The sequence below is a fragment of the Conger conger genome, chromosome 11 (assembly GCF_963514075.1).
Source record: "Conger conger chromosome 11, fConCon1.1, whole genome shotgun sequence".
Taxonomy (NCBI): Eukaryota; Metazoa; Chordata; class Actinopteri; order Anguilliformes; family Congridae; genus Conger; species Conger conger.
Genome location: NC_083770.1, coordinates 14405174 through 14431401, shown reverse-complemented (window position 1 = coordinate 14431401; position 26228 = coordinate 14405174). Strand labels below are relative to the sequence as shown.

General features: G+C 48.8%; 1 protein-coding gene across 6 annotated transcripts in view; it reads left to right on the top strand.

The window, feature by feature from the left end:
* Positions 1-22794, top strand: part of trpm3 (transient receptor potential cation channel, subfamily M, member 3) — a 187611-nt gene extending 164817 nt beyond the window's left edge. For 3 of the 6 annotated variants that reach the window (XM_061259586.1, XM_061259588.1, XM_061259591.1), the window contains exons 17-25: positions 2243-2446; positions 6328-6468; positions 6819-6947; positions 9329-9580; positions 10314-10488; positions 12838-12988; positions 16194-16387; positions 17574-17706; positions 19305-22794. In XM_061259586.1, coding sequence (XP_061115570.1) covers positions 2243-2446; positions 6328-6468; positions 6819-6947; positions 9329-9580; positions 10314-10488; positions 12838-12988; positions 16194-16387; positions 17574-17706; positions 19305-20820 — 2895 coding nt within the window. In that variant the 3' untranslated portion in view covers positions 20821-22794. Of the gene's footprint in view, positions 1-2242; positions 2447-6327; positions 6469-6818; positions 6948-9328; positions 9581-10313; positions 10489-11088; positions 11182-12837; positions 12989-16193; positions 16388-17573; positions 17707-19304 lie in introns of all 6 variants that reach the window. The other 3 variants (XM_061259587.1, XM_061259590.1, XM_061259592.1) reach the window with 2 other exon arrangements.
* Positions 22795-26228: the final 3434 nt, after the last annotated feature.

Genomic DNA, 26228 nt, shown 5'->3' with positions numbered 1-26228 from the left:
TCTCTTGATGGAATTTGCCAAACTCCATTAACTGAATTAAAAGTGCTGGATGTCGGGTGCCTGTTGTTCTTTGATGGTGATTGGCCCTACATAAATTTGAGCTGCAGTGTTGCTGGTGTCCATTTTGTTCACAGTTGTGGAAAGAGTAGCAGAGTTTCCCTGGGCCCCTTATCATTATGTTCCCTGTGCCGCTGAACTGCAGCAGAGAGGATCACAAACACACTTATTCCACTGAATAAAAGAGTCTCCATAGGCTGCTTTAATCATTTTTGTGTTAGTTTTGTGTGTGTATCTGTGTGTCCAGTCCCTGCAAGTGTGTGTGTGTATGTGTGTTAAGTGTGTGTATCTGTGTGTCCGGGCCCTGCAAGTATGTGTGTGTGTGTGTGTGTGTGTGTGTGTGTATCTGTGTGTCTATGTGTGTAACTGTGTGTGTGCGTGTGTGTGTGTGTGTGTGCATAACTGTGTGTATATGTGAGTGTGGCTGTGTGTGTACAACTGTGTGTGTGTGTGTTTGTGTTTGTGTGTGCATAACTGTGTATATATGTGAGTGTGGCTGTGTGTGTATAACTGTGTGTATAAGTGAGTGTGTGTGTGTGTGTGTGCATAACTGTGTGTGTATGTGAGTGTGTGTGTGCATAACTGTGTGTGTATGTGAGTGTGTGTGTGTGTGTACATAACTGTGTGTATGTGAGTGTGTGTGTGTGTGTGTGTGTGTGTGTGCATAACTGTGTGTATGTGTGTGGCTGTGTGTGTATAACTGTGTGTGTGTGTTTGTGTTTGTGTGTGTGTAACTGTGAGTGTGTGTGTGTGTGTGTGTGTGTGTGCATAACTGTGTATATATGTGAATGTGGCTGTGTGTGTATAACTGTGTGTATACGTGAGTGTGTGTGTGTGTGTGTGTGTGTGTGTGTGTGCATAACTGTGTGTGTATGTGAGTGTGTGTGTGCATAACTGTGTGTGTATGTGAGTGTGTGTGTGTGCATAACTGTGTGTGTATGTGAGTGTGGCTGTGTGTATAACTGTGTGTAAATGTGAGTGTGCGTGTGTGTGCATAACTGTGTGTATATGTGAGTGTGGCTGTGTGTGTTGTGTTCAGTGTGTGTGCATAACTGTGTGTGTATGTGAGTGTGTGTGTGTATGTGTGAGTGTGTGTGTGTGTGTGTGTGTGTGTGTGTATGTGAGTGTGTGTGTGTGTGTATAACTGTGTGTGTATGTGAGTGTGTGTGTGTGTATAACTGTGTGTGTATGTGAGTGTGTGTGTGTGTATAACTGTGTGTGTATGTGAGTGTGTGTGTGTGTGCATAACTGTGTGTGTATGTGTGAGTGTGTGTGTGTGTGTGTGTGTGTGTGTATGTGAGTATGTGTGAGTGTATAACTGTGTGTGTATGTGAGTGTGTGTGTGTGTATAACTGTGTGTGTATGTGAGTGTGTGTGTGTGTATAACTGTGTGTGTATGTGAGTGTGTGTGTGTGTATAACTGTGTGTGTATGTGAGTGTGTGTGTGTGTATAACTGTGTGTGTATGTGAGTGTGTGTGTGTGTATAACTGTGTGTGTATGTGAGTGTGTGTGTGTGTATAACTGTGTGTGTATGTGAGTGTGTGTGTGTGTATAACTGTGTGTGTATGTGAGTGTGTGTGTGTGTGCATAACTGTGTGTGTATGTGTGAGTGTGTGTGTGTGTGTGTGTGTGTGTGTATGTGAGTGTGTGTGTGTGTGTGTGTGTGTGTATGTGAGTGTGTGTGTGTGTGTATACCTGTGTGTGTATGTGAGTGTGTGTGTGTGTATAACTGTGTGTGTATGTGTGAGTGTGTGTGTGTGTGTGTGTGTGTGTGTGTGTGTGTGTGTGTGTATGTGAGTGTGTGTGTGTGTATAACTGTGTGTGTGTATAACTGTGTGTGTATGTGTGAGTGTGTGTGTATGTGAGTGTGTGTGTGTGTATACCTGTGTGTGTATGTGAGTGTGTGTGTGTGCATAACTGTGTGTGTATGTGTGAGTGTGTGTGAGTGTGTGTGTGTGTGTGTGTGTGTATGTGAGTGTGTGTGTGTGTATAACTGTGTGTGTATGTGAGTGTGTGTGTGTGTATAACTGTGTGTGTATGTGAGTGTGTGTGTGTGTATAACTGTGTGTGTATGTGAGTGTGTGTGTGTGTATAACTGTGTGTGTATGTGAGTGTGTGTGTGTGTATAACTGTGTGTGTATGTGAGTGTGTGTGTGTGTATAACTGTGTGTCGGGTCCCTGCAGGTGATCCTGGGCCTGCTGCTGCCTCCCTCCATCTTGAGCCTGGAGTTTAAGAACAAGGACGAGCTGAGCTACATGCCCCAGGAGCAGGACACCTACCTGCAGGAGAAGGAGGTGGAGGAGCCCGAGAAGCCGGCCAAGGACAAGGAGGAAGAGGACATGGAGTTCACAGTAAGATCCTACTGTGGAACGCAGTACAACTCCGTGGTGAGAGCACCCACATCAGCCCCCCTCCTGCACCTAGGCCCCTCTCCCCCCCCTACCCCCACCCACCCCCCGCCTGAGACTGTGAGGATACCACCCTCCCCTTACCCAGCCTGGCACACAGCAACCCCATCCTCCTACCCCCTGTCCCCACCTGAGACTGTGAGGATACCACCCTCCCCTTACCCAGCCTGGCACACAGCAACCCCACCCTCCTACCCCCTGTCCCCACCTGAGACTGTGAGGATACCCCCCTCTCCTCTCCAGCCTGCCGGACACCACCCCAAATAAACAGGACACCCCATCCCCACACTGCCCCCACCCCACCCCCTCCCTCCTCACCCTGTCCCACAGCGCACCAAATCCGCAGGACACCCCCCTGCTCAATTCTCACCCCCGAGTGCTGTCAGACCCACTTGCTCTCCATACCCCCTCCCCCAATCAGAACACGCAAGCCAAGCCGCCACTCCACAGACTCCACCCCCTTCTGCGCACAGGTCATTCGTACCTGTCCGGTTCAATTGCCTCTTATGTCTGTTGAAGAAAATATCTCACCATGTTTCTGCTGAACATGACCAATGCAGGTTACACAAATGCATATGCACATTCGCCTGTAAATTAAACACGGGTTTTCACTTGGGCAAACTAAACTACATATCCCAGCGTCCCTTGCGCCACACAGACCACAATAGTCCCTGCCCCCCCCCCAGCTGTACCCCAGCGGCCTGCCCCTCTGTCTTCCCCCGTGTTGTGGTCTCAGCGACGGTGTGGTCACTGGAACCGTAGCGTCTCCGTCTCCGTCTGTTCCGCTCCACGTCCGGCGCGTCTGTCTGTCTCTCTGTCCCGCCTCCTTTTCTGGCGAGAGCGGTTGGTTTTCCGCCAGAGGTACGGTAACGCTCGCACACACGCCTGCGACCGCTGCATCTCCGGTCGCAGACACGCGCTTCCATCTGCGCAGCCGAACGCAGACACGCGCCTCCATCTGCGCAGCTCTGCGCCAGACGCATGGGTCTGGGAGGGGTTCATGATGGTCTGTGTCTGGGGAAAGATTGTATTGCAACACGGTTCTGACATGCAGCAAACATGCTGGGCAGCCACTCTCTCTGCCTCTCTCTCTCTCTCTCTCTCTCTCTCTCTGACTCTCTGTCTCTCTCTCTCTCTCTCTGCCTCTCCCTGTCTCTCTCTGTCTCTCCCTCTCTCTCTGTCTCTCCCTGTCTCTCTCTGTCTCTCCCTCTCTCTCTCTGTCTCTCCCTCTCTCTGTCTCTCTCTCTCTCTCTGCCTCTCCCTGTCTCTCTCTGCCTCTCCCTGTCTCTCTGTCTCTCTCTCTCTCTCTCCCTGTCTCTCTCTTTCAAATTCCAGTAGCTTTATTGGCAGGAAATTCATACAGAAATATTGCCAAAGCAGAAATCTATTAAAATACATACAGTATGTGGAGTAAAATAATAATGACAGTGAACATAACCAATTTGGAAAAACAACAACTCAATAACAGTTTAATAAATGTTTTCTCTTTCTATCTCTCTCACACTCCTCTCCCTCTTTCTCTCCCTCTCTCTGCTTCTCTCTTTTCTCTCTCTCAATGTATCTGTCAGTCAATATCTTTCTCTCCCTCTCTCAGTGTCTCTCTCACTCAGTCCCTGTCAGATTCAGACTCACCCTGTCACTCAGTCACAATCTCTCTCACTCGACGCCTCTTTTTCTAGCTCTACCTCTCATCCACAATCTTCTCTCCCTTTCTTCCTATCGGCCTCTCTCATTTTCAGTTTCCCTCTTCCTCTTCACCTACACCCCTCCCTCCCTCTCTCTCTCATCCCTCTTTTCTGTACCCCTCTCTCTGTCTTTCTCGCTTTTCTGTCCGACAGCTGTAATAACCTCTCAGGGGAAAGCTTACCACTTCAAAGAGGCTAAATTGAATGTGGCCAGTGTCTTAGGACTGACCCCAGATCTGATTAAAGCAGCGCTTCCTTACTATCGATCCCATGTCCCCGTGGGGCCAGAGCTGACCCCGGATAAGTAACAGGCCCTCTGATCGCCAGTGTTTTGGGATGGGGCAGGCTTGGTGACAATGGGTGTATGCATGAAAACAGCAAGACCCTTCCAAAGCCCTGCAAGCTCTGTGGAGCGACCTGTTCGGTGTGAGGTAAGACGGATCCCTTGTCCTACTGAAGATGCAGATCTAACATAAAACTGATCCACTTTAGGTTGCCTATCTACCAGGTTCTTAGCCACACCCCCCTGGGGATTTACAGGTTCCAAAAGGTGGACTGCCCTGCTGTAAAATCCAGCTATGACCAGCTTAAAATGACCAGCTACCAACCGCTTCAAAACATAGCTTCAGCTGGTCAAACCATGTTGAGCGTGGAGCTGGTCTGAACTGGTCAACCAGCTACCAGCTGTTTGAAAACCTAGCTTGAGCTGAGGGTAGCTCAGCTGCGGGTGTAACTGTAACTGGGAGCAGAATGGCCAAAGTTAGTGTCAGGATTGTGGTTTAACACTCGGGTTCAGTCTCCCAAGCGAGCAGTTCTCTCCACAGTTCCCAGGGATGTCTCAGCACTGCAAATCCCCCCAAAATAAGACAATCTTAACAAGTATTTGAGTCTTATTTCTTTACTTAAAATCTTATTTCTATTACTTTTTTGTTAAATAACACAAAAGGATTGGCAATCAGTTGAGACAGTTTGACTAATTTCAAGATTTGGCAATTACAAGTGGAAAGACGATTTCACTTGACAACCAAAAAAGGAATTTAAAGCTAGATAATATTGAAGATTATATAATTTAAAAATATATGATTTTAAATATATGGTCTCATTCCAAGACTAAAAAACTTGTTAAGACCGACTTTTCTTGGAGTGAGGGTGGATTGTCAGTTTTTTTCTTTTTGTTTCCCATTCCAATCGCACCTTGAAAGAAAAGACCATAGAATAAGAACAGGCCTTGAGAGAGGGAGGCGGTGAGATCGCATAGCAACCATCTTCAGTCTCGGTCGCTGCATTTACACGGCGTGGAACCTAAAGTTCCCTGTGAGAAGGAATTTATCACTGAGCACAATCTGCGGGTACATCAATCTGCTCGTCTCAATTATTTATTTCCCCCCAGAATGCATCTTTTCATAAAAGCATTGTGGGAATGTTTCTCTCTCCCTCTCTCCGAGCTATCTGTTCTCTCTCTCTCTCTCCCTCTCTCCGAGCTGTCTGTTCTCTCTCTCTCTCTCTCTCTCTCTCTCTCGGAATCAGTCCTTCCGCCTGCAGTGCTCTCATAAGCAGTGCAGAAGTATTCATTGTGACTTCCACTGTTTCCGAATGAATATGCGGCTCGACGTTCAATCTTTTTTCACCCATTGGACTGAGGAAATCCTGTAATTTCTGCCATGGGGGGAATTAGAAATAAAACAGAACCCTCGATAAGGCCCACCCCCACCTACACAGCCCAGCTGTATCCACGGTGATGACACTGGGATCGTTTTGCAGCAGAGCTCGGTCATTGCAATACAATTACGTGATTTCCCCAGAGTACAGTACGCTAATTTCCATCAGGCATGACTCGGCGCTCAGCTCCAAGGGTTACGTTTGGATGTTTCAGCGCCTACCCCGCCAGCTCGCACCACGTCGAAGACAGGGCTCTCAGCTCAGAGCGGTTTCCCGCCGCCCCTCCACCCCCCCGTCACCCGGGAAACCGCGGCGCCCTCGACATGTCTCGCCATGTCCGTGTGTCCCGTCGCATGGACTCCCAGCGCCCCGGCGCAGTCCGCGGACGCCAAGCGGAAGAAATCTGACGCCCTACTTCTCTTCTTCTCTCCTTCCCTCCTCTTCCTGGTTTTTTTTTCTGTTTGTTTCTTCTTTTTTTGTTTTTGCTCTCTCGGTTCCTCCTCGCGCTCGTCCCAGGCCATGCTGGGAAAGGTCGCCACGGAGACGTCGCGGAAGAAGGACGTGGAGGAGGTGCAGAGCCGGCACCGGCTCATCCCTTTCGGACGCAAGATCTACGAGTTCTACAACGCACCCATCGTCAAGTTCTGGTTCCACACTGTGAGTGACGGGCCCGTACGCTGTGTGTGTGTGTGTGTGTGTGTGTGTGTGTAAGTGTGTGTTTGTGTGTGTGTAAGTGTGCGTGTGTGCCTGTGTGTGTGTCTGTGTGTGCCTGTGCCTGTGCCTGTGTGTGTGTGTGTGCACAAGCCTGTGTCTGCATGTGCATGTGTGTGTGTCAATGTGTGTGTGTGTACCTAATGTGTGTCTGAGTCGCACTGTGTGTGTGTGTGTGTGTGTGTGTGTGTGTGTGTGTGTACCTAATGCATGTCTGAATCTCACTGTGTATATGTGTGTGTGTATGTGTGTGCGTGTACCTAATGTGTGTCTCACTGTGCGTGTGTGTGCTGCAGCTGGCCTACGTGGGGTACCTGATGCTCTTTAACTACATCGTCCTGGTGAAGATGGAGCTGTGGCCCTCCCCACAGGAGTGGATAGTCATCGCCTACATCTTCACCAACGGCATCGAGAAGATGAGAGAGGTGGGTTATGGGTAACACACACACACAAACACACACACATACACACACAAACACATATACAGACACATACACACACACACACACACACATACACATACATATATACATATACACACATACACTTACATACACACACACACACACACTCATGTGTGCAGGTGCAGAAGCAGGTGCTGTTGGGAGTGAGAAAGTGATGTGAAATGGCTGAGTGGTAGAAGCGATATACTCAGTTTCTGTGGCACCACTCCTGGAGGGTCATTCCTGGGGAACACACACACACATACACACACACGCACACACACAAACACGCACACACACACATATACACACACGCTGGGAGTGAGAAAGTGATGTGAAATGGCTGAGTGGTAGAAGCGATATACTCCAGTTTCTGTGGCACCACTCCTGGGGGGTCATTCCTGGGGAACACACACACACATACACACACACGCACACACACAAACACGCACACACACACATATACACACACGCTGGGAGTGAGAAAGTGATGTGAAATGGCTGAGTGGTAGAAGCGATATACTCCAGTTTCTGTGGCACCACTCCTGGGGGGTCATTCCTGGGGAACACACACACACATACACACACACGCACACACACAAACACGCACACACACACATATACACACACGCTGGGAGTGAGAAAGTGATGTGAAATGGCTGAGTGGTAGAAGCGATATACTCCAGTTTCTGTGGCACCACTCCTGGGCGGTCAATCCTGGGGGGCCTCTCTAGCAAGCCGCTCCTAGGAGACCATTCTCAGGAGGCACCCGTCCTCCCACACAAAATGGAGGCGATGCACCGGCTACACAAGGAGTCAGCCCTGATCAAAGGACATCAGACATGACAGCTGATGCTGGAGAAATCCTGGCTTCATCGCGTGTAGAACCGCACAAATGCGGGAAATGCTCTTCTGCTGTACGAACAACAAGCGCTACGCAGCTCATTAGCATGCCGTGTCCTCCCCACGCATCACGGTGATTACCCACAATCCTCTGGGACGTAGCCTCGGGGCGCGAGGAGCCCCAGCCCTGAACCGCGCCGGGCTGAGCCAATCACGGTCTCCGTGTGTAAACAGCTCAGATGTAGGCAGGCGTTACTACCACAGAGCATACAATGGGTTTCACAGCATTATGAAAAACTTAATTTTATTTATAGAGTACTTTTGATACATGTCTGTTGCACAAACAAGCAGGTCTACACAAATGCTGCATAAGACCCTACATCATGGCAATATGTAAGCCCCCTTCTCTGGAAAAGGTGAAACATGATAAAAGAAAGCTCATTAAAAGACCTTATTTACTAAAGCTGGTATTTAAGCAGTGAATTAAAAAGGGAATCTCTTATTTTTAGTGGAAGGGTGTTCCACAGTTGGGGTAAAGCAGGTTTAAAGCAAACACTAGGTTTGAGGTTTACCCTCATATCAGATACTGTGCCTCTGATGTAATACAAGCTTTTAAGTAGCGTGCTGCTGATTTTTCTCTTACAGTACTTTTCATCTTCCTGCATCATGTACATTAGAATCGCCTCCGACTGCCTCTTAAATAGCCTTCTACTGCCCTCTGCTGGTAGAGCTGGGCTCAGCCCCATGCAAATCCTGTCACTTCACATTAACTGCCATAATCAAACGCTTATTTATTGTTCCCTTCCACCGTTCAATAGTTTTTTGTTTTGAGTGAAATGAACCCAGTGGAGGCTGAGGTTGCCCCTGCACAGAGCACTGCTGTCTGGACGGTTCTGTGGTCGCCTTGTCAGGTGACCTCCCGTAGAGTCTGTACAGCAGGCAGCCCGCTCCCTCCACGCACTGAGCCTGAGAGAGGGCTGTGAACACTGCAAGCTGTGGATGTTCACCAAAGACGCATTCGATTGCAACGAGGGTGGAGAGACGACATTTAAAGTGTTAAAGTGCTCCCTTCCTCTCCTTTTCTCACCTCCTCCCAACTCTCCCTCCCTGTACTTTTCTCTTTCTGTTCTCCCTCCTTTCTCCTTCTCTCTCTCTATTTTCTTCTCCCTCTTCCCCCCTCTCTTTCTCCCTCCCTCTTCTCTCTCTTTCCCCCTCTTTCTCCCTCCTCCTTGTCTGCCTCTATCTCTCTATCCCTGTCTCGCTCTCTCCCACTCTCTCTCCCTGTCCCTCTCTCTCTCCCTCCTTCTCTCTCTCTTCCTCTTTCTCTCTCCCTCTTCTTTTCCCTCTTCCCCCTCTCCCTCCCCTCCTCCCTCCTCCCTCTCTTTCCCTCTCTCACCCTAACCCTCCCCCTTCCCCCTCTCCCTCCCCTATTACCTCTTCCCTCTCTCTTCCTCTCTCACCCTAACCATCCCCCTTCCCCCTCTCCCTCCCCTCTCCCTCCTCCCTCCCTCCCTCCTCAGATCCTGATGTCAGAGCCGGGGAAGTTGCTGCAGAAGGTGAAGGTGTGGCTACAGGAGTACTGGAACATCACGGACCTGATGGCCATCCTGATCTTCTCGGTGGGCATGGTGCTGCGTCTGCAGGACCCGCCCTTCATGAGCTACGGCCGTGTCATTTACTGTGTCAACATCATCTACTGGTACATCCGCCTGCTCGACATCTTCGGTGTCAACAAGTACCTGGGGCCCTACGTCATGATGATCGGCAAGATGGTGAGCCACCGTGTTGCCCTCCGGCTCACGGTCAAAAGCGGTGCGCCTGACCGGACCGGACCTGACCGCACCGTACACACATTTGTATTTTTGTATTTTGGTCTTCCAACTTTGAAGGACATGTTTCAACTTCTGCTGGAACCTGTAAGAATCGTTGACTTCGTTTGCTTTCTTGAGTTGATTCACTGCTCTACCATCTGCACGTCTCTTTTTTCCCTCCGGTTACCCTCTAAAGCATCTGTCTTTTGTGAAAAAGCCCTATACAACTGCAATTTAATTGACATTCAGTTGAAACAGCACCGTAATTATGAAGATTTAAGTAACTAAAATGTGAAAAGAGTTCTAAAATCATCTTTTTAAAAGATCTTGACAGCAATTTCCCTTAAAATTAATTATGCCTGCCAGACAACCATCCAATTATAACGTTATATTTTCCCAGCACATATTTGCTCTGCTCAGTTTTGAGGGTCTGGCTGGCTTTAGCGGGACAGTTGAGAAGGCTATCTCTCCAGACCTGAGCCTGCTCCCAATGGCCAGTGGGGGAGAGGGACATACATTCTGGCAAATTCCCAACTGCAGCGGGGCGTTCCTGGAGGATACATTTCCACCGCCTACCTAAAAGACCCCCTACATGGAGGTTTCTGGTCTGCAGTGGTGTAGTAGTAGACTGTATTTGGGACAGTTGGAGAGACGAGCTGACCCCTCCCCTTCCGTCTCCCCGCCCCCTCCGCAGATGATTGACATGATGTACTTCGTCATCATCATGCTGGTGGTGCTGATGAGTTTCGGGGTGGCGCGGCAGGCCATCCTGAACCCCAACGAGGACCCGTCCTGGATGCTGGCCCGCAACATCTTCTTCATGCCCTACTGGATGATCTACGGGGAGGTGTTCGCCGACCAGATCGACCGTAAGGCGCTCTCCTGAGGACCACGTTCCTGTGGTGACTCTCTCCCCCGCTCCTTCAGTCAGCCCCTCCCCCAAAATCAAGCCCTGCCCCACGAACTCAAACCCCACCCACCCCAGCCCACATCAGCCGATAACAACCTGTCACTGTTCCCGGGCTTCTGACCTATTGGCTGATTTATTTATTTTTTTGCCTTTCACAGCCTCCTGGCTTTCCTCCAATCGTAGCCCAGATCTCCCGTCCTTGTGAATCTCCCTGTTTGAATGTGAGATTAGCTATGAAACGGTTTAAATGCGACCTTTCACAGCATTTCAATTGTGTTTCCATTTTTGTTTGGCCGGAAAGAACCAGAAGTTCATTGCCCGCAATTGGCTGTCGGACTGAACTCCAAGCCCTTTTGCGCTTTGATTGAAACAGTCCTCTGTGAGGCTGTGTTGTGGGGTTAGGGTAGGGGCTGTGAGATTAGACGCAGATTAGACGCGTGTGCAGAGCTGCTTTGCGGAGTGCGTGAGACGCGTGTGCGTCTGTGCGTGCGCGCCTGAGCGTTCACGGGCGGCCCAAACGACGGAGAACTGAAATAACGTTTTTCGTTCTTTGTTTCAGATCTCAGTAATAGGAAGCTACAGCACAAGCTGAATGAGAAACTCTGGCTGGTCGAAAATTACTTTCGAACTCACGGAACCTGGCGTAACAACGGTCCATCCCGCATCGCGATTATACGGCACACACATTCCCGCCATCCCTGCTCACTCACCCCCCCTCCCCACCCCACCCCACTGTCATCCTGCTACCCGCCACTAGGGGTCAGCAGAGTGTCATGAGCGGCCATCTTGCATGGCGCGTTGTACGGGCCCACTGGAGTTTGCAATGCAGCTACGTGTTTGTGTCCCCCCGTCTGGCTGCTATGCCTGCCTCATACTGTCTGGCTGGGGTGGAAAGTCCAGCTTCAGATAGTAAAAGTTCTCCATAGTATTTTGTTCCAATCAATTTTGTTCCTGGATTTGCTAATTAGCACAATGCTTCAGCCAGGAGGTAGAACTAATTAGCTAAATTAGTTCATGGGTGGAAGAAACACATGGCAGGGCCTTATTCCAATATCTTATTCTTCATGGCAGATGGGGAGAGGTCGATCCACAGGTTAATCATTTGCATGTAACGCATTCTGAAAAAACACTTCCACAAAGGATTCGCTCATGTTTTCTTGCTCAGGGAAAGTTTCGGGTGCCTCCTACCTCTGGGTCAGGCAAGGAACGGAGTTGAGGAATAAGCGAATAGAGTCCCAGGACTTGTACTTTCTGACCTTTGAACTTTCCACCTCTGCTGTCAGGTCTTTACATTGAGCAAGACTTCCTGCTGCACGGTGGCCCTTCAGGCCCAAACTTCAGTGAGCCTGCTTTCAGGAAATGGCAGTGGGTATTTTCAGTACGTTCACCTCCTGAGTTTCCACCCCAGTCGTCCACCCCAGGGGTATCACCTGTGCCAAAAAAATCCATGCACGGGAAACTCCAACTCTGCATAAAAGCCATCTACCGCCCCCCCCCCCCCCCCCCCCCCCCCCTCCCCGTCACTGCAACATGTGAACAGCATCGCTGTGACATTACCCACAACAGCCCCCACCCCCAGTGCAGCATGGGGAAAAATGCTTGGCGTGGGGTGATGCCCCCCCCCCTACACCCCATCACCGCCCCACCCACACCCTCACCAAAGGCATCCAACCGCAACAGCGCCACCTATCATCACAGAAACATGTTTTTTCACCTGGTTCAGTTGTCAGAGTCGGATTGACCATAAAAGTTTTCTCAAAACCAAGAAATTCAGAAATAAATGTCTAAATAAATATATGAAATGGCACAATAACAGCGTTTTTTTTTCTTCTTCAGTTCTCTGGCTTTGGGCTTCCTGTGTGTCTCAGTACCGTGGCAAAAAAACACAATTCATGAGCGCAAATATGTAACATGTTCTCCCAAACCTGGTATGCCTAAATCTAATGTCATTTCCCTGCAAACCATAGCAACTGAACCATCCCAGATGAAAAACACGTACAATGTATTTTCAATACATTTTTCTGTTCTTGCGTATTCCTTTATTTTCACATTGCGTATGCGTCTGCAATGCAATACATTGGCGGGGGTTTCCTTTTGGCACGTGCGGAGTCAATATATTTTAAACATACGGTGACGTGTTTAAATATATTGGGATGCAAGCTGTGACATGGCGATGTTTTGTTTTTGGAGACTGTGCATTTCAGCGCATACGCTCCCCTCATTTCTGTTGGACATGGCATTACCTGGGTGGGTCCATTGCCTGGCTGCAGCGGGGGGGTCTCACGCCCTGCTCTGTCCCTTCGCGCAGCACCCTGTGGCCAGAACGTGACGGCGGAGGACGGGACCGTGGTGGTGCTCCCCCCCTGTAAGACCGGGGCGTGGATCGTCCCGGCCATCATGGCCTGCTACCTCTTAGTGGCCAACATCCTGCTGGTCAACCTGCTCATCGCCGTCTTCAAGTAGGCCCCGCTCCCTGCTCCCTGCACCTCCGCCGAATGAGTGGATGAACGGATGAATTAATGAACGGATGACTGAATCAATGTGAATGAAGAAACTAACCAATGAATGAATGAATGAACAAATCAATGGATGATGGATGAAGAAACAAACCAATGAATGAATGAATTTATGAATGAATGAATGAGTGAGCAAACAAATGAATGAACGGATGGATGAAGGAATGAATGTGAATGAAGAAACAAACCAATGAATGAACGAATCAATGCATGAATGAACAAATCAATCAATTAGCGGACTCCTGTCATATTAATGTGGATGTGCATTACCCAAATGAAATGTGGCTGTTTAATTTTTGTTTGAAGGAACACAGCCACTTGGAAGTTAATGATTGTAGCTCGATGCTTTAAAAAAATTGCTACTAATTAATTCATCATATTGTATAATTAATTCAGCATGGCATTATCTTAAGTATTTGAGGGAAACAGCAGTTGAACCCCTTTTCCTGCTTTCAGCAATGAATGGATTTATGTGTGCACGATTCACTTGTGCCTGTGACATCGAACATATTTATTTTACCCCTGTCAAATGAATTAATGAAAGTATTTATTCTTGTTGTGCTTTGTGCTACCAATAACCAGACCATATGAGCTCACAGGGTGTTGTAAAGGATTGTTAAAGGTTTTAGAGCAGCAGGAAACATGTATTCTGTCATCTACAGTTCAACCTGACTTTGACTCTTGAGCCAGCACTTGATTTAGGGCTAAATTCATACAATAACACAATGATGGAAAGAGTGTGGAGTGTGGGGGTGAGGATTTAATTTCTCCGCTGCCCTTGCAAAGAGCATTTTTGAAGATAAGCCAAGCATTGATAATCTAGAGATGAAGAATGAGCACAACATGACCTACTCTGAAAGGCCTATCTGATCGGACTGCCTTTAAATGAATAAAACATGGCATGATTGCTGAGTCTGGGTCGAAAGGCTCTGCTTGGCTGTACCTGGGTAAGTGCTTATGAATCTGCAGTGCTGAAAACATTATTTTTGGACATTCTTTTTTTTTTTCCATTGTTCAGTTTAAATGATATTGTTATATGGACGCAGTTTTGCCTACATACAGTACGTGTGTATACAAATACACAGTACTTGCATGTGCATGAACGCATACGCACACATACATATCTGTTTTTTCCTCTTTCACACACAGATACACACACATACAAAGACACACACACATAGACACGTGCATATGTACGCATACACACACAATCTACTTGATTCAGCTGAAGTGAAGGTGATTACCTTTGTAATTTGTCATATGAATTGTAATTTCTGCTCCAATCTTCTCAGTTGTTAAGTTCCATTTCTCTTCCCGTCCTTCATGAGAAATGTATCAAATCACCAATAATTACACACAGGGTGAGTAACACAAGGCCAGTATCTATCTTCACATGTTAACACATGCTGCGGATGAATATGGCATCATCGCTCATAAACATTCATCAATTCAAGCCGGCTTTCTTCATGTTTATCCAGAAGCCAATGCACGGAAGTAAGAAAATATGAAGCTAAACGGCAATAAAATGAAAATGACCGTTATAATAGAGCAACGTCATGTGAAATAAAAATCAAGAAAAGTGGCATAATGTTAAAATAACTCCAAAAAATATTAGGATAATGCTTGTGTTTCAGTTTTTCATGTTGTAGCTGGCTTGCCTCAAGGCAATATACCCCATCCTCCTTCATATTTGTTTTCATCAAGCTAACTTCTGTAAATTGAATTGAACAAACTTGAATTGTTCAGTGCAGTTATCACAGTGTGTGCATGGGCAACACGTTCCGATGTGTCAGAGTGTCTATGTGTCAGAGTGAGGTCATGTGACAGTGCATGAGCCCTTTCAGAGCAGAATGAAGGGCGTGGCCTTTCTCTGTCATTGGTGAGGGAGGACATGACTGGCTTTCAGGCCATTGGTCCCTGGGGGCCCCGGCCACGCCCACTTGTAGATAGACGCTAAGTATATTTACGCATGCGTGTAAAGGACATGCTATTGAAGCAGGAGACTGTCTCAGGTAGATGTAAGCATAGATACACAGACAGGGTGTCATTTCCAAACACCTCCACCCTCCGGTACTTACCTCTGGAAGCATTTAACAGTTCTACAGAGAATTTACAACACCCACCTCCCTCCCCCCGAGAAAAGATCTTAACACTGCCACCCCACCCCACAAAATGATCTTCTTACAATGGTAGGGTTACTGTAGCTGTCCTGAAAAGCTGGGTGTGAATGTGGGTTCCGACACGTTTTTGGGAGATCAAAGTGCTTCTGCTGATGGGAAAGCCTCACACCCCCACCTCAGTGCTGTTTTAGGGGGAAAGGGGAGGGGGGGTGTGAGATACCCTGTTTATCGTAACAGAACAACTGTGAGTACTGACAGTCGAGCAGGATATAGGGACCAGGGACATGAGGGTGGGTGTCGAGGTGGAAGTGTCATGAGCAGACCGCCTTCTCCCTAAACCTCCCTGGGCGATGCTGGGACCTGATTTAGCTAATGGCTCATTTCAGCTGAGGGAAGGAACCATGTAGAACAATCTGGATATTGCTTATGGATAAGGGTGTCTGCCACGCAAGCAGACACCAACACAAACACAGAAAATGAAAATAATAATATTGACAGCTGAAAAGCTGGCAAAAAATGGCTGGTACAGCATATGCTGTTTGTGTGGTGATATATTATCTCCTTGTCTCTCTATCTCTCGATCCCTCCGTCTCACTCCCTCCCACTCTGTCCCTCTCTCTCTTCCCCTTCTCTGCCTCTCCTTGTCTGCTTCTCTCTTCTTCCACCTCCATCCCACTCTCACTCCCACTCTCTCTCCCTCTCTCCCTCTCACTCCCTCTTTCCTCTCTCTTTCTTCCTGTCTCCCACTTTCTCTCTCCCTCCCACTCTCACTCCCACTCTCTTCCTCTCACTCTCTTTCCTTTCTCTCTCTTTCTCCTTGTCTCCCACTCTCTCCCTCCCCCTCTATCTCTCTCTCCTCTCTCTTTCTCCCTGTCTCCCACTCTCTCTCTCCCTCTCTCCCTCTCACTCCCTCCCCCTCTATCTCTCTCCTCTCTCTCTTTCTTTCTCCCTGTCTCCCACTTTCTCTCTCCCTCTCTCCCTCCCACTCACACTCTCTCTCTCTCTCTCTCTCTCTCTCTCTCTCACAGTAACACCTTCTTCGAGGTGAAGTCCATCTCTAACCAGGTGTGGAAGTTCCAGAGGTACCAGCTGATCATGACCTTCCACGAGCGCCCGGTCCTTCCTCCCCCCCTCATCATCTTCAGTCACATGACCATGGTGCTGAAGCACCTGTGCTGCCGCTGGCGCAAACACGACGACGACGAGCACGACTACGGCCTGAGTGAGTGACCGCAGCAGAACCGCCACCAGACCGTGACTGGACCGCAGCAGAACCGCCACCAGACCGCAGCAGAACCGCCACCAGACCGTGACTGGACCACGACTGGACCGCAGCAGAACTGCCACCAGACCGTGACTGGACCATGACTGGACCGCAGCAGAACCGCCACCAGACCGTGACTGGACCATGACTGGACCGCAGCAGAACCGCCACCAGACCGTGACTGGACCATGACTGGACCGCAGCAGAACCGCCACCAGACCGCAGCAGAACCGCCACCAGACCGTGACTGGACCACAACTGGACCGTGACTGGACCATGATTGTACCGTGACTAGACTGTTACTGGACTGTGACTGGAATGCGGGCAAATGAAAGGCAATCAGAGTCCTAGTAACATGACAAGAGAAGAAGAAAATAAAAAATAAGCTATTAAACGTAATAAATTATGAAAACAAAAACATAAAATGCTTTTTGCCATTGTGCAGACAGAAACGTCTGAACCCAGACATCAATTTAGTGTTCTGCCATTAATTTCCCACTGTCTATATAAAGTCCTTTTCAACACAATATTTCAAGCCCAGAAATCCTGTCAGAGGGTATAAATAGTCAGAGTAAATATAGCTCTCGAGTGGGAAAACAGGAGTTATATTTAGTGTTATTTGTCTGTTAATGTATTAATTCATTCAGCAGCTGCTCTGCTCTGGGGAGGCTTCAGACGGGTCTTACTGTAATGTTGGATGAACACACCGGCACAGACACAAAACATAACTAACACAACCATAACACAACCATAACACTGTACATAAACACTGCTGCGGCGAATATACTGTCACACATAAGTGCCGTATTCAAAACAAATATGTGTTCTTTTGTTGTTTACTAGGCACAGTGCATATTAAAGAACATATTCAGTTTCCACATCAATGTGGATATGTAAATGCACCAGAGTTAGCTAATGAGCTCATCTGTTGTCCCTAACCTGCATGACTTTGGACTGCGGGAGGAAACCGGAGTACCCGGAGGAAACCCACGCAGACACGGGGAGAACATGAAAACTCCACACAGAGAGGCCTGTGCAGGGCTCGAACCCACAACCTTCTTGTTGTGAGGCCAGAATATGAATCCAGAGTAGACGGTGAATGTTTTCCTCGGTAATAAAAGGTCTCCGTGGCGTGTCGTTGCAGAGCTGTTCATCACCGAGGACGAGCTGAAGAAGGTGCACGACTTCGAGGAGCAGTGCATCGAGGAGTACTTCCGCGAGAAGGACGACCGCTTCAACTCCTCCAACGACGAGAGGATCCGGGTCACCTCCGAGAGGTGGGCGCGTCTGCAGGCCCGGCGGCCTGAGTTACGGGGGCGGCTGGAGGCCTGAGTTACGGGGACGGCTGGAGGCCTGAGTTACGGGGACGGCTGGAGACCTGAGTTACGGGGGCGGCTGGAGGCCTGAGTTACAGGGGAGGGCTGGAGGCCTGAGTTACGGGGACGGCTGGAGGCCTGAGTTACCGGGACGGCTGGAGGCCTGAGTTACGGGGACAGCTGGAGACCTGAGTTACGGGGGAGGGCTGGAGGCCTGAGTTACGGCGACGGCTGGAGGCCTGAGTTACGGGGGCGGCTGGAGGCCTGAGTTACGGGGACGGCTGGAGGCCTGAGTTACGGGGACGGCTGGAGGCCTGAGTTACGGGGGCGGCTGGAGGCCTGAGTTACGGGGGCGGCTGGAGGCCTGAGTTACCGGGACGGCTGGAGGCCTGAGTTACGGGGGCGGCTGGAGGCCTGAGTTACGGGGGAGGGCTGGAGGCCTGAGTTACGGGGACGGCTGGAGGCCTGAGTTACGGGGGCGGCTGGAGGCCTGAGTTACGGGGACGGCTGGAGGCCTGAGTTACGGGGACGGCTGGAGGCCTGAGTTACGGGGACGGCTGGAGGCCTGAGTTACGGGGACGGCTGGAGGCCTGAGTTACGGGGACGGCTGGAGGCCTGAGTTACGGGGGCGGCTGGAGGCCTGAGTTACGGGGGCGGCTGGAGGCCGTGCTGTCAAAGGACCGTAAAATAGGGGCAGGGCTCTGGTGTCTTCAGTTTTCACTGAGCTCCCCACCAATCGCAGATTACATTAGAAGCCACAAATTGAACAAAGGCAATGCTGATTGGTGGATGCCTTCAGGCTGTAGGTCCAGGAAGTATCTTGGTGGAGCTCTTAATATGTGATGACGGTGATATCCTATCTTTATTTTATTATCTCTCTATTCTCCTTTTATTATTGAATTTTTATTATGTTATTATATTATCTCTATTGCTGTTGGAGGGCTGCAAGCTATGCTGTATTTCATAGTTTATTTATGTTGAAAACAAAACCCAACAACCATGCTGAAGGCTCTACTGTAATATCCTACACACAAAAAGCAGTGAGAGTTTTTATTCCTTCTCTCTCTTCTCTTTCCTCCCCCTTCTCTTTTCTCTGTCCCTCCATCTCACGGCCCTGCTTTATGTCAACCGCCTCTTTCTCCTCTCTCTCCCACACTCACTCCTCCTTTTCTCTTTCTCCCCAAACTCCCTTCTTTATATTCTCTTGTTCTTGCTTTCTCTGCCGTTTGCTCTCACACTCATATCTCATTTCCTTCTTCTGTCATGTTCCCTTTCTCATCTCTTTCTCATTTTCTTTCTCTCTCTTATGTTAACCGCCTCTCCCTCCCTTCCCCCTCTCACTTGTTCTTTTCTCTTTCACCCCATAATCCCTTCTTTATATTCTCTCACACAATCATGCTTCTTCTTTCTTCTCCAACCCTCTCCCTTTTTCCTTCTCTCCCTCTCTCACTCTTGTTTGCTTGCTCTCTCTCCCATTCCCTCCCTCCCCCCCTCCCCTCCTTCTCTCTCTCCCTCTCCCCCTCTCCCCCTCTCCCTCCCCCCCTCCCCCCCTCTCTCAGGGTGGAGAACATGGCGATGCGTCTGGAGGAGGTGAACGAGCGGGAGCACTTCATGAAGGCGTCGCTGCAGACGGTGGACATCCGGCTGGCGCAGATGGAGGAGCTGATTGGGCGGGTGGCGGTGGCTCTGGAGCGCGTGACGGGGCTGGAGCGGGGCGAGGCCCAGAAGGCGCGCTCGCGCACGTCCTCGGACTGCACCGACGCCGCCTACATCCTGCGGCAGAGCAGCTTCAACAGCCAGGAGGGCAACTCCGCCTACCGCATCCAGGAGGCGCTGGAGCAGACGGGCGAGGGCTCCATGTCGCCCACCTCCCCCACCGTCCTGGCGCCCCGCCAGCGGAGCCACTCCTTCTACGTGGCGGGGTCGCGGGACCGGGGCGGGGCCAGCTGCGGGGGCGGGAACGGCTGCGGGGGCGGGAACGGCTGCTCCGATAAGCCGGAGGGCTTCTTCAAAGAGCGCTCGCTGAGCCTGCACCGGGCCAACAGCTCGCAGTCGGTGTCGTCGACGGCGCCCCGGGACCCCCGGCCCCTCCCCCTCAACACGCTGTCCGTGCAGCAGCAGCACCGGCCCTCGTCCTGCATCGACATCTACGTCTCGGCGTCCGAGGAGGGCCAGCACCCGCTGGAGGGCTGCGAGCCGGACCCCCTGCACATGCCGGCCTTCCCCCGCGACCCCTCCCTGCACACGGAGATCATGGAGGCCGTGCTGACCCGCGGGGCCTACGGCTGCGGGCTGGGGCTGGGCGGGGCGGGGCCCTCGGACGCGGCGGCGGCCGTGTTCGAGGACAGCGCCCTGGGGGGGGCGGACCTGGGGCTGTGCCCGTCCTCCCTGCTCCCCGACAGCCTGTCGCCCTGGGACCTGGAGCCGCCGCAGGCCCTGGAGCGCTCCAAGAGCAGCCGCTTCCTGTCGGCGGCCGGCGCCCCGCTCTTCCTGGACGAGCCGCCGCTGGTGAAGTCGCACAGCCTGATGTTCACGCCGCGCGGCGCGGCCGGGGGCGCCGCCGGCTACTACGGCGGGATGGGCGTGCAGGTGAAGGCGGCCGAGTACACGAGCATCACCGACTGCATCGACACGCGCTGCGTCTCCACCCCCAACGCCCCACCCGAGCGCTCCGACTCGCCCGGGGTGTCCTTCTTCCAGAAGGCCCAGGACCTGGCCGCCTCCCACCCGGAGCGGGAGGCCGAGCTCAGCCACGCCGACTCCGACCCCGACGACCCGGAAGCGCTGCCCGAGCCGCGCAGGGGCGGGGCCTACCTGGGCGGGGCCTTCTGCACGCCGCTGGCCAGGCTGGAGCGGGCCAACAGCTGCTCGTCGGAGGACTCGCACGCCAGCAACGCCCGCCGGAGCTTCTCCGGGGGAGAGAAGACGGACGGACGGCAGCGGAACTCCCGCAACCCCTTCCAGCGGAGCAAGTCCAGCTCCAAGCCCGAGCCCAAGATGGACAGCCTGTCCATGAGGAAACTGTCCAAGCCCTCCGCCTTCCGCAGCTTCGACAGCCGACAGAACTTCACGTAGTGGGCTAGCCCCCCTCCCCCAGACCCTGCCCCTCCCCGCTCTCCGCCCGCCCCGCTCTCTCCGCCCGGACGCACGTCCGAAGGCTAACGAACTCGGACGACCCCCTCCCGTCCGTATCCGGTGGCGGTGCGAGAGGGATATCGTTCTGCGTTTCCCCCCCCGCTCTCTCAGTCCGCTCCGCTCTGTCCAGTTTCCGGGTTTTATTTCCTTCCATTTTCAGGACTCACGCAAAGCCATTTCTGTCTCCGGTCTGTCATCCTGACTGGGGAAACCGTTTCATGTTCTTTTTCTTTCACTCGCGAGTAAAAGGGAGAGAGAGCAACATGTAAACAACAAAAGAGGAAAAAGGGCAATGTATTACAGAGCTGTGTGATCTAGGAGAGAAGGTGCCGTCGCCAAACCAAGAAAGAAAAGAAAAAAAAAGATGATTTCGGAGAGGATGGAAGAAGAGGGAATATCATAAGACAATCAATATGGTTTGTGTTTGAGAAATGTACCTGCATGCTGTTTACTCAACCTAGAGAATGTCATGTGTCAATCACAGAACACATAGTGCCCTTTTCTGGCCCTCCTTCGATGGTTTCTCACACGTCTCTCACACGTCTCTCACACACGGTATTAAAGCAGCTGTCCTGCTCCAAGTATTAGCCTCACATTTCGGTCGTGTACATTTGGATGTGAAGCAGACAAAAAAAATATCAAGAATCCTTCTCACGAATCAGAAAAAAACTAGCCTTTCTTCTAGAGACACAAATATATACTGATTGATTGCTTGACTGATTGGTTTACGAATGCATTTTGAGTTATCTTCAAAACACGTCCAATGTTTTAGGGGGGGTTTTTTTCTTGACCTTTGACCCTTGTGATTGAAGCGCTTGCACGCTGCTGTTTTTGATTTTAAAGTTGCAAAGAGTCGCTTAAAAACAAAGCATAAAAACCTTTTTTTGGACTGTGCCCACATGTCAAAGCAATGATGCCGTTTTCTGAGTCTTCCCAGTCAGCTATATTGGGCTACAGAAATGGTCACCCGGACACTGAGATTCTGAATACTCAACAGCCTCTTTGGGGAAAACCAGGAAGCAGGAAGGTAAACATGCTAGCTATATTTAGCAAAGACCTCAAGCCAAACCACGAGGGCTAGTATAATCTGTGTATTTTTAAAACCTTTCTATATCATCATATTAGCCCACCCCCAACCCAACGATTTTAAAAAGATGTAATTCATTTCTTACCATGTGACTTGACACAACCATTTATCTATAAAGGGTAGAATTGTAATGGCAGTAATTCAGGGTATAAGATATAATAGCGCTGTTTGGTCAGGAATCATCAGCATGTCCTACTGTTGCCTAATGTTCTGCTCTTTTCAACAAAACCATGCATTCTGAAGTAGCCAGATGTGTTATGTGGGCAGATATTTAAAAGGGATTTTGAAAAACTTTAGTTGAGATTATCCCTCTTTTTTTCCCTCGTGGTTGAAAGACCCACCATGCCATCTGCACCCATACGGAGCTGTTCAGCTGAACAGCCAGTCAGAGCTTTTGGAAACGGAAGCACGCTGGTGGCTGAAATTTAACATAAGGAATGGCCTTTAGTTTAACACATAGCACTGCATCCTGTGCCAGTCCCACCCAGCCAGAAGGCTCTTCTCCTCACCTGTTACCAGGTAAACACATCACCTGTACAGTCGGACTTGCTCAGGGTGGGGGTGGGGGGCAAGTCTCTTCCTGGGGTTTCACTTTTCACTACTTACTGATGTAACCTGACATAAGTGTTTTTTTTCTCTTTTTTTTCTTTTGTTTTTTTAGAAATAAAACTTGTTATTTCTACTTCAAAGTAAAAGGATGCTGGAGGTTGTGCTGCAGTTCTGTACAAGCTTCAGAAAATCTTTGCCAACAAAGCCACGGTTGCCATAACAGCACTAATCTTCTAATGTAGACTGGCCTTTATTAAAATAATAGCACTGTTCTGGAATATTCCGATTCGATGCTGACTGCTTTTTCGTGCCAGACTGCTCGTCACTGTGAAACGCACGGCCACCAGGGGGGGCCTGTGCGCTGGAGGAGGTGTGCCCCTTCTCTGTGAGCTGTCAGTCCACCAGACCTTCCGCCATTTTGTGAAGCGCCACTTGGGGGTCATGTGACCAAACGTTCTTCCTGAACTCACTTTCTTGAAAGCAGCGATAAACTGGATAATACTCTTAATCAGCGCTACTCAACTCCATGTCCTGCGGGCCGCAGGCATTTGCTTCAACCACCTGATTTCCCTAATTAGCTTATCTGAACCAAGCAAGTAAAATGATTAGTGAAATCAGGTGGTGTAGCGCACGGCTGGAGCGAATACCTGCAGACACTGCAGCCCGCAGGACGTGGAGTTAGTGGCACTGCTCTAAATAACAGCCTGTAAAAGTTCAGTTGCTCATTTCAAGGTTAAAAGTGCACTCATTGGAATATTATTTCATTGCAGCAGATATGCGGAAGGCCCACACGATTATTTACTCCTCTCCATATATTGGTGATGGAGGGAAGGGAGGAAGATGAAAAACGCGAGTGAAACATGGAATGGAGGTGCAGAGGAGGAGGGGTTGCCGGAAACAGCTGACCGGAAGGGGAGGAGTCATCAGTTAGAGTTGTAGTCCGAGGGGTCGCCTGAAAAGTACTCCTAGGATAAAGCATTTAGTACAACATGTAAGAGTGTAACATGATAATCATATCATGTTTCCCTTTTTTAATTTCAATTATTGGCTTTGTTGGGTTCGTGACAATGATGTTTTTAATCTCTCAGATGAGTTGCAGAAAGCATATGACTGCTTCTTGTGAAAAGGAAGGAGTCACAAGGAGTCAGTTTATTACACTTTGCTCACAGTTGTGCAAACGATTCCATCAGGGGCATACATATAGTCTAAATAAATGAATAATGCTTGCTATGCAAGTTTTAGGGAGAGGAATTTTAGGGAGTTGAATATGAGGAATCATGCACTTTAAAACAAGGAATGCTTTAAAATATGCACATTTCATGTCAAGGATTATTTGATAATTTCACAAACTCATTTTCAGGGAGTTTGTGTGTATGGCCTCCAAGGGCGTGTTGATGCTAACGTGGGCGTTGTGTCTTTGGAGAAGGTAAACCAAGACCAGGTTGAGTTTCGGTTGGCACATCTTTGGACTTCTTGAGGTTTGCTGAAAAGAGTTTAGGTTGCCATCAAAATCCCGTTCCAGAGGCCACCCCTGCGAGACGTTCCAACGTTTTTGAAGTTCCATCTCTCGGCAGGTTTCCGCTTCCACCGTTACACCAGCAGGACCACACACAGGTGCGGTCGAACGTTTGGAACACACCATCTTCTGGGCCGTGATTGGATCTCTCTCGCATTTTGTGGTTTTTGGTCGTACTAAAACCTGCCAGCAGTCATGTTGTAGTTATAGCCAATAAAGGGGAATTCAAAGACCAAAAACAAAAAAGAGAACACATCTTTATTTCATCAGCGTCAGCCAATGATGCGGCAGTTTAAGTAAGCAGGGTTCAGCTTCTAACCAATCATTGAGCAGCCAGCAGTTCACTTTTGACTTATCTGCTGTAGAGCTGGATGAATGTTTTAATAATGTTACACCTGGCAAAGACACCACAAGCTTGTACTGAGAGCCATACACAAGGTGTAAAACTCCTGTTAGCATTTCCTAAAGGGTCTTTAATACACTTTTAATATATTTTTTGCGTATTATTTACTTCACATTTATTTTATATGAGCATCTATTGATCATGGTTTGATTTTAATCATGATGAAAATATTTATTTGAGGAGAATAATTTGTTGGATGGAACCCTATGCTGTGAGAGTAGTATAGGGGATCATATAATGTTTGAGGCCTCTGTTTCCACGGCCTTTAATTTATTTTTTAAATTTCTTGATTTAAAAAAAATTGTATCTTGATGAAAAAAGTCAACTTTGATTTTTCATAAATATTTTCTTGGATTATTTCCAACATATAAATGCTATGATTGATTAGATTTATGTAAGACCTATAGCTTTTCTGCATCATTACATTAATCAGTTTTTTTGTTTTTTGGAAGATTTTAATTCTGTAAAATATGCTATTTTATTTATTCAGCGGCATTTTAGTAATTATTTATGATGGATGGTCGTAAAGGTAAATAAAATGTGGCAATTATAAACATTTAAAACACATATCTATGTATTATATAATTTATTGCAGAAATATATTGTATATTTGAATCACACAAATAGTATTTATTATATTTCCTAAATTGAGTAGTAAATTATAACATTAAAATGATATGCTATTTATTGTTCAGTTGCTTTATGCACTTCTAGAATAACATTCACTCTGAAACACATAGCTGTTCTGCATGCATCATCCAGAAATATGGAGCTGTTCAATCAAAGCGCAAAGCTGGCAGGCCTCAATTTTCAGAACTGAAGGTAGTGTCAAAATTCAGTGTTGAAAATGAAGAGTTTTGGGGAGAACTTGGATTTCTGTCTTCAGTCATGTCATTCATTTTCTCCTGAGACAGTTAAAATAAGTCACCTGTGTCCATCCATCATGCAATATTGCGGTGTTTTGACAGTTTCTGAAATTTGAACAATAAGAAACTTATGGATGTAGCATTTCAGAATGGGCATTTCTAAACCGCAATTATGCCTGTTTATTAGTTGTCCCACACTGCAATTTGATTGGTTGGCCAACTGAAATTTGATTGGTCAGCCCCTGATTAACTGAAGGCAACCAGCAAGCAGCAGTTCTGTATATCTCCTGGTTCCACAAAAGAAGGCGGCTTCCAAAAATGTAAAGGGAAATATGTCTCGTGTAAATAGGACTGTGTGACGCCCGTTTCTTATTTTAACGTCCGGTTGAAATGGGTCACGGGCCGCCCTCCTTACCGGTGCAACACATCGGTTATGCCTTCTTCTCACAGTCTGTTCTAGAATGTTCTACTTCACTTGTCTACGTGCAATAGGCCTACTGGAGACCACCAGGGAGTGGTTTTAACTCATCTTTACCTACTGGAGACCACTAGGGAGTGGTTTTAACTCATCTTTACCTACTGGAGACCACTAGGGAGTGGTTTTAACTCATTTTTACCTGCTGCCCCTTCTTGTCAGCCTACCCGGTCTAATGTGTTTCTGTGTTTCTGAGCCCCATAATTGGTGTTTTAATGGCGAGGAAAAGGAAAAAAGAATATTACATTTTGGTTATAGTGAATAACACTAGTGTAGCCTGCGTGTCATCCCAATTAAATATGTTTAAAAAGATATATAGATATATATTTACGGACAAAAATATTATGTGTAAGCTGTAGATCAGCACAATGAAGGTCAGAGGTCAAGATAAGCTAACAGCTGGGGAACCAGCCATCATGTATCCAGGTGTGTGTTTAGCTTCAGGTAGCTAC